The sequence below is a fragment of the Gymnoscopelus braueri genome, assembly GCF_963280865.1.
Source record: "Gymnoscopelus braueri genome assembly, chromosome: 13".
Lineage (NCBI taxonomy): Eukaryota > Metazoa > Chordata > Actinopteri > Myctophiformes > Myctophidae > Gymnoscopelus > Gymnoscopelus braueri.
In genome coordinates, this window is record NC_137615.1 from 10,338,020 (window position 1) to 10,350,965 (window position 12,946).

At 41.3% G+C, this 12,946-nt stretch overlaps 1 protein-coding gene across 1 annotated transcript in view; it reads left to right on the top strand.

Annotated features, from left to right (window-relative positions):
• Nucleotides 1-489: 489 nt before the first annotated feature.
• Nucleotides 490-12,946, top strand: part of LOC308099393 (uncharacterized protein) — a gene marked incomplete at its 3' end in the record, with an annotated part of 24,614 nt that continues 12,157 nt past the window's right edge. Inside the window, exons 1-7 of the mRNA XM_080448135.1 lie at nt 490-929; nt 1,386-1,468; nt 1,679-1,835; nt 2,327-2,488; nt 4,260-4,385; nt 6,187-6,261; nt 6,670-6,821. Coding sequence (XP_080304261.1) covers nt 513-929; nt 1,386-1,468; nt 1,679-1,835; nt 2,327-2,488; nt 4,260-4,385; nt 6,187-6,261; nt 6,670-6,821 — 1,172 coding nt within the window. The 5' untranslated portion in view covers nt 490-512. The remainder of the gene's footprint in view (nt 930-1,385; nt 1,469-1,678; nt 1,836-2,326; nt 2,489-4,259; nt 4,386-6,186; nt 6,262-6,669; nt 6,822-12,946) is intronic.

A 12,946-nucleotide genomic window follows, 5' to 3' on the forward strand; every position in this document is an offset into this window, starting at 1 on the left:
CTGTCTGTCTGTCTGTCTGTCTGTCTGTCTGTCTGTCTGTCTGTCTGTCTGTCTGTCTGACTGACTGACTGTTTCAGGTGGATGAGACTGAAGTTGACCCTAACATTTCTTCACCTGATCTGACTGCTATCCATAACATTTAGGATACAAAAAAGCACAAAAGGGTTCAAAAGCATTTCTTTGTAAAATGCTCAGCCGTCAACAGAGACTGGCTACAAATGTCATCTCTGTTTATTACAGTAGGTTGTAAAGTGACCTTGTGATACCACACCTAGGAGGATTGTAAATTGTAATTGATGCCTCTTCTTTTCTCATTCAGCATTCATGCTTGGACCCGTGCCTAAAGCACCATGCAGTGTGGTATTTTGACAAGTGATTGATGATTATTTTTCCTTCGATGCTTTAAAAAGGATGTCCAAGCTGCAGCTCTTCACTCTCTCTCTCTCTCTCTCTCTCGCTCTCTCTCATCCCCAGGCAGAGCTGCAGGTGCACAGCATCCCAATCGTCTGACAATGTACGGCTCCTCTGCAGGTTCCACGAGAAGTTCTAACGTTGGCGGTTCCTACCTCTCTACGCTTAGAGGAGGAGGTATGGGGTCAGGCAGCGTCTATGGGGGAGCAGGAGGTGTGGGGACGCGGATCTCCTGCGCCCCGACATCTTTCTCCTCCATGAGCCGCGGTGGTGGTGGTGGTGGAGGTGGTGGTGGTGGAGGCTATGGGGGCATGGACGAGAGTGTCATCGGCAACGAGAAGTTCACCATGCAGAACCTCAACGACCGCCTGGGCAGCTACCTGGGGAAGGTGCGCTCCCTGGAGAAGGCCAACGCCGAGCTGGAGCTGAAGATCAGACGGTACTTGGAGAGCAGGGCGAGTCCGGCCACCAGGGACTACAGTGCCTTCTTTGCTACCATCACCGACCTGCAGGGAAAGGTAGGAGGAAAACCCAACTCAACTGATTCACTGCCAATCACGTAGATCTACGCGAACCGATTTAAAGCCGCCACGTGCCAATCGCGTAGATCTACGTGAAGTGAAAAAATAATAATAATAATTAAAAAAAAATCTCCCAATTTCACCCAAAGACCAAGGAGATATGATTAGTTGAAGATCTAGACTCCTATCCACTTCCTTGTTAACTTAAAACTTAAAAATGCAGTATTTCGGCTCCTGAGTACTTTTTTTTTTCCAATGAAAAACTCTGGCACTGGCTAAAAAAATATGAAAATACCTCTGGCAGTTAATGAACTCCATGACTGATACAGCATGTGACGTGTGTGTATGTGTGTGTGTGTGTGTGTGTGTGTGTGTGTGTGTGTGTGTGTGTGTGTGTGTGTGTGTGTGTGTGTGCGTGTGCGCGTGTGCGTGTGCGTGCGTGCGTGTGTACAGATTCAGAGTGCTATACGTAATAACGGTGCCATTCACCTCAGCATTGACAATGCCAGGCTGGCAGCAGAAGACTTCAGGATGAAGTGAGATCTACCTTTACAGTTCATAATGAATAATACATATTATAATATAAATTAATGTATGAATGTATTTAAAAGTGAACAAATACAGCTTCTGTCTGTCTGTCTGTCTGTCTGTCTGTCTGTCTGTCTGTCTGTCTGTCTGTCTGTCTGTCTGTCTGTCTGTCTGTCTGTCTGTCTGTCTGTCTGTCTGTCTCATACCTCTCTCTCCAGGTATGAGAATGAGCTGGCTATGCGTCAGTCAGTGGAGGCAGACATCTCTGGGTTGAAGAGGGTTCTGGAGGAGCTGACCTTGGCTAAGTCTGACTCGGCCATGCAGATAGAAGCACTGAAGGAGGAACTGGTCTACCTGAAAAAGAACCATGAGGAGGTCGGTGCCAAGCTGCTACCACTCCTGTCATTTGTAGTTTTACGATCCTAGGGTACTTAAGCCACAAAGCCATTCAGCCACTCGAGGTTGTACAGTAGGCCACTACACTCCACATCACAACACCTCTATTACATAAGGTTACTTATGTAATAGTCGCATCATAAGGCAGCACTCGCATTGTAGCGCAGTGGCTGCCTCCAAGTGTGTCTGTAGGGGAAAAGTATCTTCTGCACTGAAAACAGAATGGCCACCATTGTAAAATAAACATTTTTCTTAGTTTTTCGGTGATTGTTTCACAATCAATATTTATATATTTATTTATCTATCTGTTATTATTTTATGTATTTATTGTTATTATTATTCATACATAGAAATATCATCATCGTGCGTGCGTGCGTGCGTGCGTGCGTGCGTGCGTGCGTGCGTGCGTGCGTGCGTGCGTGCGTGCGTGCGTGCGTGCGTGCATAATATGTGCGTGCGTGATGTTACAGGAGCTCCGGGCCATGCATGCCCAGATGAGTGGTCAGGTGCATGTGGAGGTGGACACTGGTCCTCAGGAGGACCTCAATAAAGTCATGGCTGAGATCAGAGAACAGTATGAGGGAGTCGCCGCCAAGAACCGCAAGGACCTGGAGACCTGGTACACAGAGCAGGTACAGTTGAACTACAGGGGGCTGGGGGCTTGGTACACAGAGCAGGTACAGTTGAACTACAGGGGGCTGGAGGCCAGGTACACAGAGCAGGTACAGTTGAACTACAGGGGGCTGGGGGCTTGGTACACAGAGCAGTACAGTTACACGCGCAGTGGTGTAAAGTAACTAAGTACATTTACTTAAGTACTGTACTTAAGTAAAATGTTGAGGTATTTGTACTTTACTTGAGTATTTCCAATTTCCAATACTTTTACTTCTACTCCACTACATCTCAGAGGCAAATATTGTACTTTTACTCCACTACAATTATTTGAAAACTTTAGTTACTAGTTACTTTTCAGATATAAATTATTACATTATAAAACATACATTTGCCAATTTGGCCCTATTTTATACCTAGGCTATTTGAAAATAGCCGATCTACAAGCTCACAACGCGTCGCATCGCGACGCGTTGTTAGCTTGTAGATCGGCTATTTTCAAATATTTAGTACTTTTACTTTTGATACTTTAAGTACATTTTGATGCCAATACTTTTGTACCTTTACTCAAGTACATTTTGAATTCTGGAGTTTTACTTGTAACAGAGTATTTTTATATTGCAGTATTGGTACTTTTACTTAAGTAAAGAATTTGAGTACTTTTTCCACCACTGTACACGCGTGGCGCTTTCCTCTGCCTGCCGAGAGTTAAATTGTTTCAACTCAGGCACCTACGTGCTCCCAGGCGAGCGCCCCGCCGTTTTCAGCTGGGGAAAAAAAGCCTCAGTGGACACAGCCCCTAAGACAGTGGTTATAAAAGTGGGCCGGCGGCCACCAAGTGGGCGCAAGATGGGCCCATTGGAAAGGAGAGGGAAATTAAAACATATATGAATTAAATGATTATGTTGGAATCCCATATTTTGGGCACACGGTCGAACGGTTTGAAAAGATTTCCAACTGAGTGGGTGGCAGGTTTTATCTTGTGTGCATTGATTACCTCAATGCACAACAGCTCTCTAATTAGTTTGACTCAGGCCAGGAGTGATTAAGCCCAATTTTTATTTAGCTTATGTTAATGTGCTATTTTTTGCTATTTCTGAAGATTTTTGGAAATGTTTACAAAGAATTTAAACTTTTGAACATTTTTTTATATTAACATTCCCAAAATAGGTACACCAGGTTGAATCATCCATAGCCTGCCCTATTACTATGTAAAGATCAAACCTAGCATCTGTCAAAACACCATGCTATCTAAATTATATTTGTATGTTTTAGTATCTGTGGACAAGCAAAGAGTATGGCAGTATGCTATTTCGATGTTAATTAGTAACCACTAGCATAGAGTATTCTACACTAAATAACATAAAGTAGCTTCTATAACTAGGCAACAAATCGTTGCTGTCAGGCAGAAACCTCATATCTGCATACTTAAACTTTTTATGTTATTTCCATAAATGAATGTCCTACCTCCTCATACAAGAGGGTCGCACAAAAGTAAATAGTAAATAGTACAAAAAATACATTTCTGAATCACATGAGGGTCGCTTAGAATTTGGTGTCAGCAAACATCAACATATGAGAAATGTAAATGTCATGTGATTTACTGAACGTACTGTGTGTGTGTGTGTGTGTGTGTGTGTGTGTGTGTGTGTGTGTGTGTGTGTGTGTGTGTGTGTGTGTGAGTGTGTGTGTGTGTGTGTGTGTGTGTGTGTGTGTGTGTGTGTGTGTGTGTGTGTGTGTGTGTGTGTGTGTGTGTGTGTGTGTGTGTGTGTGTGTGTGTGTTCTGAGCAGACAGATATACTGAACAAAGAGGTGGTCTCCCATTCGGAGTCTCTACAGTCGTCCAGGTCAGAGGTCACAGAGGTCAAACGGACATTGCAGTCTCTGCAGATAGAGCTACAGTCCATGCTCAGTATGGTGAGTATTATTATTATTATTATTATTATTATTATTACCCCTATTATTATTATTATTATTATTATTATTATTATTATTATTATTATTATCATCATCATCAGTAGTAGTAGTGACATTGTGAATGTTACAGTTGACATTAGAAATGTACACATGTAATATTTCACAAATTCACAAATTGTCCATTGTAAACAGTAAAAAAAAAAAGAAAACACTGAGGATTTTACTGTGTAGGCTATATTCAAATGAGAGCCTCATAGGAATTAGATTAGAAGAAGAGGATATGTACACTACAGTTAAAAGACACCACTGTTGTGATGAAGGATCCCTGTCTATTTAGCTAGGTGGGTCACTTTGACCTTATGTGTATAGAGGGTATGCGCATGTTTAAAGTGAATGGCACATCAAGTGGCAAAGCGAGTGGCAAAGCAACATGCAAAGTGAGTTTAACATTGCTTAATGTTGTTTAATGCAATCAGATATGACTTTTCTGTTTGGATGCATGGGCTGTCAAGGCCAGAAAGTCTTTTTTTGACACTCAGTAGGCATTCCTGCATAACTTCCGGGTTTGATGATGATGTCACACGCATACCCTCTATTGTGTCACTTAATTGATGATTGTGTTCAGCCTAGAAAGAGGGACTGGCAGCTAATTAGAGTTAAGGCCAGGTGTGTTTAATCCAGCCTGATCTCCAGAGAATACCGTAACATTGCACGGAACGAGTGCACTTCATTCCGTGGATAGTCGCCTCGGAACTCCCAAATTGCGTGCATATGTACGGCGAGTCCCACGGTGGGCGTAACCAGTCGCAACACGGAAAAACCCGGAAGCAGAGCAGTCCGCACAATAAAATTTACGATTCTGTGCCTATCGGTACATAACTCAAACGGCGCTGAGTAGGCACAGGCGAATGTCCCACCGTTCAGGACGGCAACTCGGTCGCCTTAGCTCCCTCGGTGGTCCTTCACGGGGGGACAATTCGCCTGTGACTGCGCGCCTCCGAAATGGTTTTGTCACAAAGGCAGCGCCGTACCATATGCACGCAATTCGGGAGTTCCGAGGCGGCTATCCACGGAATGAAGTGCACTCGTTCCGTGCAATGTTACGGTAATCTCTGGAGATCGGGTTGGTTTAATCAGTTTGGGCTTTAAGCTGGGAGCTCAGTATGTTTGGAGCCTTTGAGGAGCGAAGAGCTACTTTTATGCCTGACATATTAATACTTGTTTTGATCGTGTTTTGGACTATATCACTGAAGAGACTTTATTGTTTTATTTGCAACATGGGACTGTATTGAACAGTACTTTCTGTAACCAAGGCTATAATAATACCCTCGAAGATGAGAATAAGCCTCTCTGCATTCTTACCCATGCACCACAGTGGTCACCACTTCCCAACCAGCTAAATTAGTTATCCTACATTACAACTGTAAAAGACCATAGCAACAAGATTTAACTATAATTATTATGAACATGATATTTATGACTGAATGTTTATTTTGAACATTGAAAACAAAAACAAAGCTCAAAATAATACAGAGTAATGCACAATAATAATGCACAATAATAATAATCATAATAACAATAACAATAATAGTAATTGTTCGAAATTAATACAATACTAAAAAATAATTAATATTATAAATGATATGTCTAGTTGTAGTTTTTAAAGTGTTTTAAACAAAGGGAATGTACTGACATAAGTGTGTGTGTGTGTGTGTGTGTGTGTGTGTGTGTGTGTGTGTGTGTGTGTGTGTGTGTGTGTGTGTGTGTGTGTGTGTGTGTGTGTGTGTTTGCGAATGTGTAGAAAGCGTCCTTGGAGGGGACCCTGGCAGAGACACGGAACGGCTACTCTATGCAGCTGTCTGGCTACCAGACGCAGGTGAGAGACACATGCTGTCTCTATTTGATTGGTTGATTTATAGACAAAACCTTATTTTTCTTAAAGATGTTTCAAAAGTTTTCAAAAACTTTAAGATTCGTTTTTTAGTTTTAGCATTTTTTTTCCACAATTAACAAATCTACAAACTCACAACGCATCGATATGTGATACATTGTGAGCTTTTAGATCTACTATTTTCAAATAGCCGAAGTATAGGGCTCAAGTGATAAACTTCAATACTTGATCATGTTATCTATTTTAGCATCGGATCAAATGTTACGGTGATGGTTATGACATTCTTCTTCTTCTTCTTCTTCTTCTTCTTCTTCTTCTTCTTCTTCTTCTTCTTCTTCTTCTTCTTCTTCTTCTTCTTCTTCTTCTTCTTCTTCTCCTCCTCTTCCTCACCAGGTGACCAACCTAGAGGACCAGCTAGGTCAGCTCAGGTCTGAGCTGGAGCGCCAGCGCCAGGAGTACCAGATGCTGCTGGACTTGAAGGCCAGGCTGGAGATGGAGATCGCTGAGTACAGGAGACTGCTGGACGGAGAGGACAGCAGCAGCAGGTGCGAGACATAGCGCACATTTATGTTTAGGCATGATTGTTTCCATGGAATCTAAATTCACCTCAATTTAAGGCAGCAATCCGGGACTTATTTTGATAAATAAAATGATATTTTAATCAATCTGAATGGTAGGGTATCCTATCCTACTATATAATAATGAAACCTCTGTCAGTCAGCCTAGTTCTCCTCAGTGGATTGAGCAATTGATCTGAAGTAGCACACAGGCATTGACCTTTAGCATAATGCACACAGCCACGACGCCCTGCAGCCTATGGGATCGTAGCCACTGGCCAGACACTGCCGCACAGAGAACGACAGTGTGTGTGTGTGTGTGTGTGTGTGTGTGTGTGTGTGTGTGTGTGTGTGTGTGTGTGTGTGTGTGTGTGTGTGTGTGTGTGTGTGTGTGTCCTGTCCACACACACTGCGTTTTATGAGTGGTAGGGCACTTTGGATATCATCTTCAATAGCACGCAGATTGCCACGTGCGATGTTCAAATCCAGGTTGTGTTATTAGCACACATAGTTTAGCTCAAACAGCTTAAACATCAACTTCTCATGGTTGTGGGAGAGAGAGAGCACATCCCCGGCTATGGACTAGTATTACAATAATATTAGTCTGCATTAGTTGGAGGTGGTCTCCCTACTCTAACATAGAGACATTTGAATGTTTTCGAAGATTTTTGAAAGACTAATGAAAGTTTTAGAAAATCTTAAATAGGGACGCCAGGTTGGAACTGTTAGGTTTGTTTCAGAACGACCTTTTCGGTCAATAACGCTTCTGAGGTTCGTAGAGACGCGAGTGTCAGTCTGACTGGTGTTTTCTGATTGGTCGACAGTGTGTCCACTTCCTCGTCATCCAGCACCACCGTCAGGAAGGTGGTGACGGTGGTTGAAAGGGTGGTTGATGGGAAGGTGGTCTCCTCAACATCTTCCTCGGCCATGGATCGCTACTGAGACGCCCCAGGAAGCCACAAGAACACACATCTCATCCCATCTTACAAACAATAAAACAAGCATGTGAAATATATTGTTGTGTTGTGTGTGTGTTTGGTCATTTTGATACACTGAGGCACATTTTATTCATTCATACACTTAAATGTAACTAATGCACAGAAATAATATGTAGGCCTATATGATAAAATCCAATATCTGTACTATAATTTACGAGCGCCGTCCTAGTCAATTCTAATTCAATAGAGGGATTTCATACGCAAGAGTCAGATAGTAAAAGAAAGAAAGAAAGAAGGAAGACCGGTGAGAAAGAAAACATTAATATATGTATCTGAATGTGCATCTATGTGATTATGTATGTGATTTTACTGCTCTGTGCACCACTGAGCAAGATCAAGCAAGAACAGACCTACTAAAGACCACCTGTTGTGTTGCAATTAAAACACAGCACTGTCTTCTTCTGTTGTAATGTTTTTTTTTTACACATTTTGGTTCAGAAGTTAGCAGTAGTTGGCAATATAGTGTGAATGTCACCTAGTCTTGCCTGGTCTTGTTTTGATTCAGTACAGTCAGTGGTGACATGCTTGGACAAACTGATGATGAGGCAGGTGTCAACAAGACATCCTATTGTCTTGATGGTCTACAACGTGATTAGATTCTCTTTATTCCACAAAAATGATTAGAGCTAAAATTACTGTCATCATTCATCAGTTAGTATCAACAAACTTTTCACACTAAAGGGCCTCTCCATCATAAAGAGTGTGTGTGTGTGTGTGTGTGTGTGTGTGTGTGTGTGTGTGTGTGTGTGTGTGTGTGTGTGTGTGTGTGTGTGTGTGTGTGTGTGTGTGTGTGTGCGTGCACGTGGGCACGTGCGCGTGTGTGTGTGTGTGTGTGTCTGTGTGTGGTGTGTCAACCTTGCAACACGCTGCACCCTCATAAAACTACCCTCATAAAACTAAATTATTATTGGTGCTCAACCCCTTGAAGTGATGCTGGAATGCTCATCTTCTTCTCATCACATCGATTAATTATTGGGCACATTAACGTCAGTATAAAAGAAAATATAAGCCGTAAACATGCCAGAGTTTTTACAGCCATAGTCCCTGGGCAAGTAACAAAAATGCTAATGACGATATGCAAATACAAATCGTTGTTGTCAGGCAGAAGTTAAAACATTATCACAGGTCTGGTTTATCATATATTATAGCCATTATTTGAGATTAAAAAAGGTTAAAAGTGTGACACTCCTTATTGCAAGTGGTAGCCATACCAACATACAGTACTTTTCACCTATATTTTGTCCAACACATTTTGTCCATGCATGGCACTACTCAGTGTCCTCTAGTGGTGCTAAAGCCAATGTTAGTTTGATAGATTCATTAAATGGTTGGGGCAAGCCCATGCAAAGAGTGATTTTATTTGATTTCTTCTTGAAGACTAATTCTATTAATTGAAGCTTGTTTAGAATCTTTTTCTCTCTTTTTTTTTTTTTTTTTAATAGAAATACTGTGCAGGATCATAACACTATGAGGGTCCAGCGATGTGGAACTTGTACTGAGGTGTCTGAGAATTTAAGTTTGACTGAAATATTGTTTTATGTATATAAGGTTTCATGTCATTATCCCTCTGGAATAAACTGTATCAAAATCTCTGCTGCATTTATAATAAAAAAGATCTGTAATAATAACAATAATTAACTACCAGTAATTTATTATAGTTTTTTATGTTTTGCATTGTCTCATGCCATCTCAGGTGTCTTATTTGTTATTTTTATTTGTAATCAGTTACTTCTCATCATATTTGGGATATGTGTGTCATTTCTTTATTGTCTCTCTTTATGGTGGTTGGCTTCTTATCTATTGTGTGTTGATTTCTGGTTTTAATATGTTTTATTTGCAATTTATGGCTTTTACCTGAGGTTGCTGAACCCAGCTGGTTTCTATGGCAACATGATTATGATAATTTTAATCCTTAAAACAAAGGTCAGATGAAGCGAGATAACATAACTAACGAGTCGTACAGTCTGATGTCTGAGTCAGCGCCCTGGAGGGGAGGTGTTACACTTAACTGCACTTTAACAGAAACCTGGAAGAGTCTCTCTCTCTCTCTCTCTCTCTCTCTCTCTCTCTCTCTCTCTCTCTCTCTCTCTCTCTCTCTCTCTCTCTCTCTCTCTCGCACGCACGCACGCACGCACGCACGCACGCACGCACGCACGCACGCACGCACGCACGCACGCACGCACGCACGCACGCACGCACAAATAGACATGCATGTACACACACACGTAAATGCAAACATACATGGACCACAATGGAAACAAGCTTCGGCTTTTTTGTGTTTAATTCATTTTGCCGCTTTTAGCTTAGTGATACTGTGCTTATAACTGTTGCCAATAATGTATTATTTGATACACACACACACACACACACACACACACACACACACACACACACACACACACACACACACACACACACACACACACACACACACACACATGCAAATAGACATGCATACACACATGTATACACACATGTATAAACCAGTGGTGTAAAGTACATTTACGCAAATACTGTACTTAAGTACAATTTTGTTGCATTTTTTACTTTACTGGAGTATTTCCAATTTCCAGTACTTTTACTTACTTACTTTTACTTTACAAATATTGTACTTTTACTCCACTACAATTATTTGAAAACTTTATTCTGTAGTTACTTAGATTTTGATTATTATTACAAAAAAATGAACTACTTCAGCCCTATATACATTTTGGCCAGTGGAAAATAGCCAATCTACTATTTAGATCTGCTATTTTCAAAAGATTTTTATACATTTGAAAACTTGTGAAATGGTACATTCTCCATAAATGACTTTTGGTACGTTACAATAAGAACATTCTTATATGTATCAGTTATCACACTCACATTCAAATAGACATAATTGTACACATGCACATGCACATGCACATGCACATGCACATGCACATGCACATGCACATGCACATGCACATGCACGCACAGTCGCACACACACACACACACACACACACACACACACACACACACACACGCATACACGCGCGCACACACACACACACACACACACACACACACACACACACACACACACACACACACACACACACACATTCATATAAGGGCAACTGAGGGGCCTGTGTAGTTACAATGCAAGTTTGGGCAAACAGTGTTGTCAGTTAGAGCCTCCCACTACTCTTCACTAATTGACCTGACCTTTAAACACAAACGTACGTGGTGGCTTAGAGTTTCTGCAGGTTTCGACAAGTTCAATATAATACTTTTAAGACCTTATTTGCTGGTGCCCTTTACAGTGGCTTTTTGTATTCTGACTTCCCATGTGACTTTATTGCCTTTATACCTATAAGTTCCTACAAGTTCCTAATCTGAGCGTCTTTTTTTTTTTTTTTGCACAAGGGTGCAGCGGGCTTTAAATGTATTATTTTAACCAAGCATTGTGTGTGCTGTTCTTGAGCCAGATCTCATTGAACTTACACGTATACGTACCCATAAATGTAACATTAACAGGAACAATTGAACTGTTTCTTCTAGAAGTAGGATAGCTATTTTAAAATAAAATAACCGCTCACATATTAGAAGGACAATATCAGTCACCAGAACCAACCAAGGACGTGTGTTTTAAAAACACGCCGAATGAGGAGATTGTATTGGACCCTAAGGCATGGGGGATCATCAATTGAGGAGATGGGACCCTAAGGCACGGGTGATGGCAGACAGAGACAGGAGGTTTTGTTGGACCCTAGGGCATGGGGGGATTGTAGACTGGGGAGATGTGGGACCCTGAGGCGTGGGTGATGACAGGCTGAGGAGATGGTGTTGGACCCAAAGGCAGTGGGTGATATTTATAATACATTACACTCAGGTGGATGGACCATGATTACAGTCTGTGCTCTAGGCTGAAAACAGCGGATGAGAGTATTGTAAGATGTGTAATAACAACCTGGTATATGGTAACTTGTCAGGTGTACAGTTGAAATTACAGATTACTAGTCTGGTGCAGACAGCTATGAAAATGATGGGTGTTAGTAAAAAAAAAAAGCTCATCCCAGGCTATTATCAGGCAGTCACAGAAAATAGTTTATGACACAACTCCCATTCTCCGCCCAAGTTCTAGCTCTTACTTTCTTAGAAGATGCAGGGTTCCCCAGAGCAGCCTGCACTGTTATAAACATTAATTCCTGCCTATGTCTTATGATTCTAAAAAATAACATGCAATATACTATAGGTAGTTGGCCATGGGTAGTGAAATATGTCACTGCAACATGCTATGCTAAATTGTATAATAGGCTACTGCACTACAATATACTTTAAGCAATGCTATATATTAAATTAAACAATAATATACTATACTGTGAAATACACTGTGTAGCACAAACTGCAACTAGCCAACTCTTGATAGAAGCTCTTTATTTAGACAGGTTGCAGCAAATCCCAGTCCTGTTTTTACATTCACGAGTTTCACCCCATTAGATCCCTTCCCAAGCCTGGGGCTGGCTGTCAAATTCAATGTCAACGGGACATTAAATAATCCCGCTATCTTCTTTCATCTAGAGTGGTTTAGTACAAAGAAGACACCATGCAAATTTGCATATCTGCGCCAAATGTTGTCTCTACTTGCACAAGAAGCATATCCTGCAGAATTGTATTTCAGTGTTCTATCATGCACCATATGTACGTTTGACATTGTGTCTTCTTGTTACCTTTGTTTCCCTCTTGAAACTGCTAAACATTGGGAGCTTGTACAGAAAAATAAACAAACACCCACTATTTTACACCTGTAAACTTGTGATGTGGCAATAAAGTTGAAGTTGAAGGTGACAGAGAATCCAAGAGTTTCATTCCATGATGAGGTATCAACCATTTGAATCATAAACAACTGTAAAACAAACAAGCAAACAATGCAATCTACTAAAATACAAAACACCCAAAATACAACGATCAAATGAAATGCCCGCTGGCATGAAAGTAGAATCTGATAGGGTCTGACTCTGTACTGCAGTTTGAGTTCTGGGGGATCTTATTTGGTCATTTCTGTTTGATCGGACTGTCCAGTCAGCAGAGAGAGAGGGAGAGAGATGAGATCAAACCCAAGGACATCATGAATAGATTAGATCCTTGC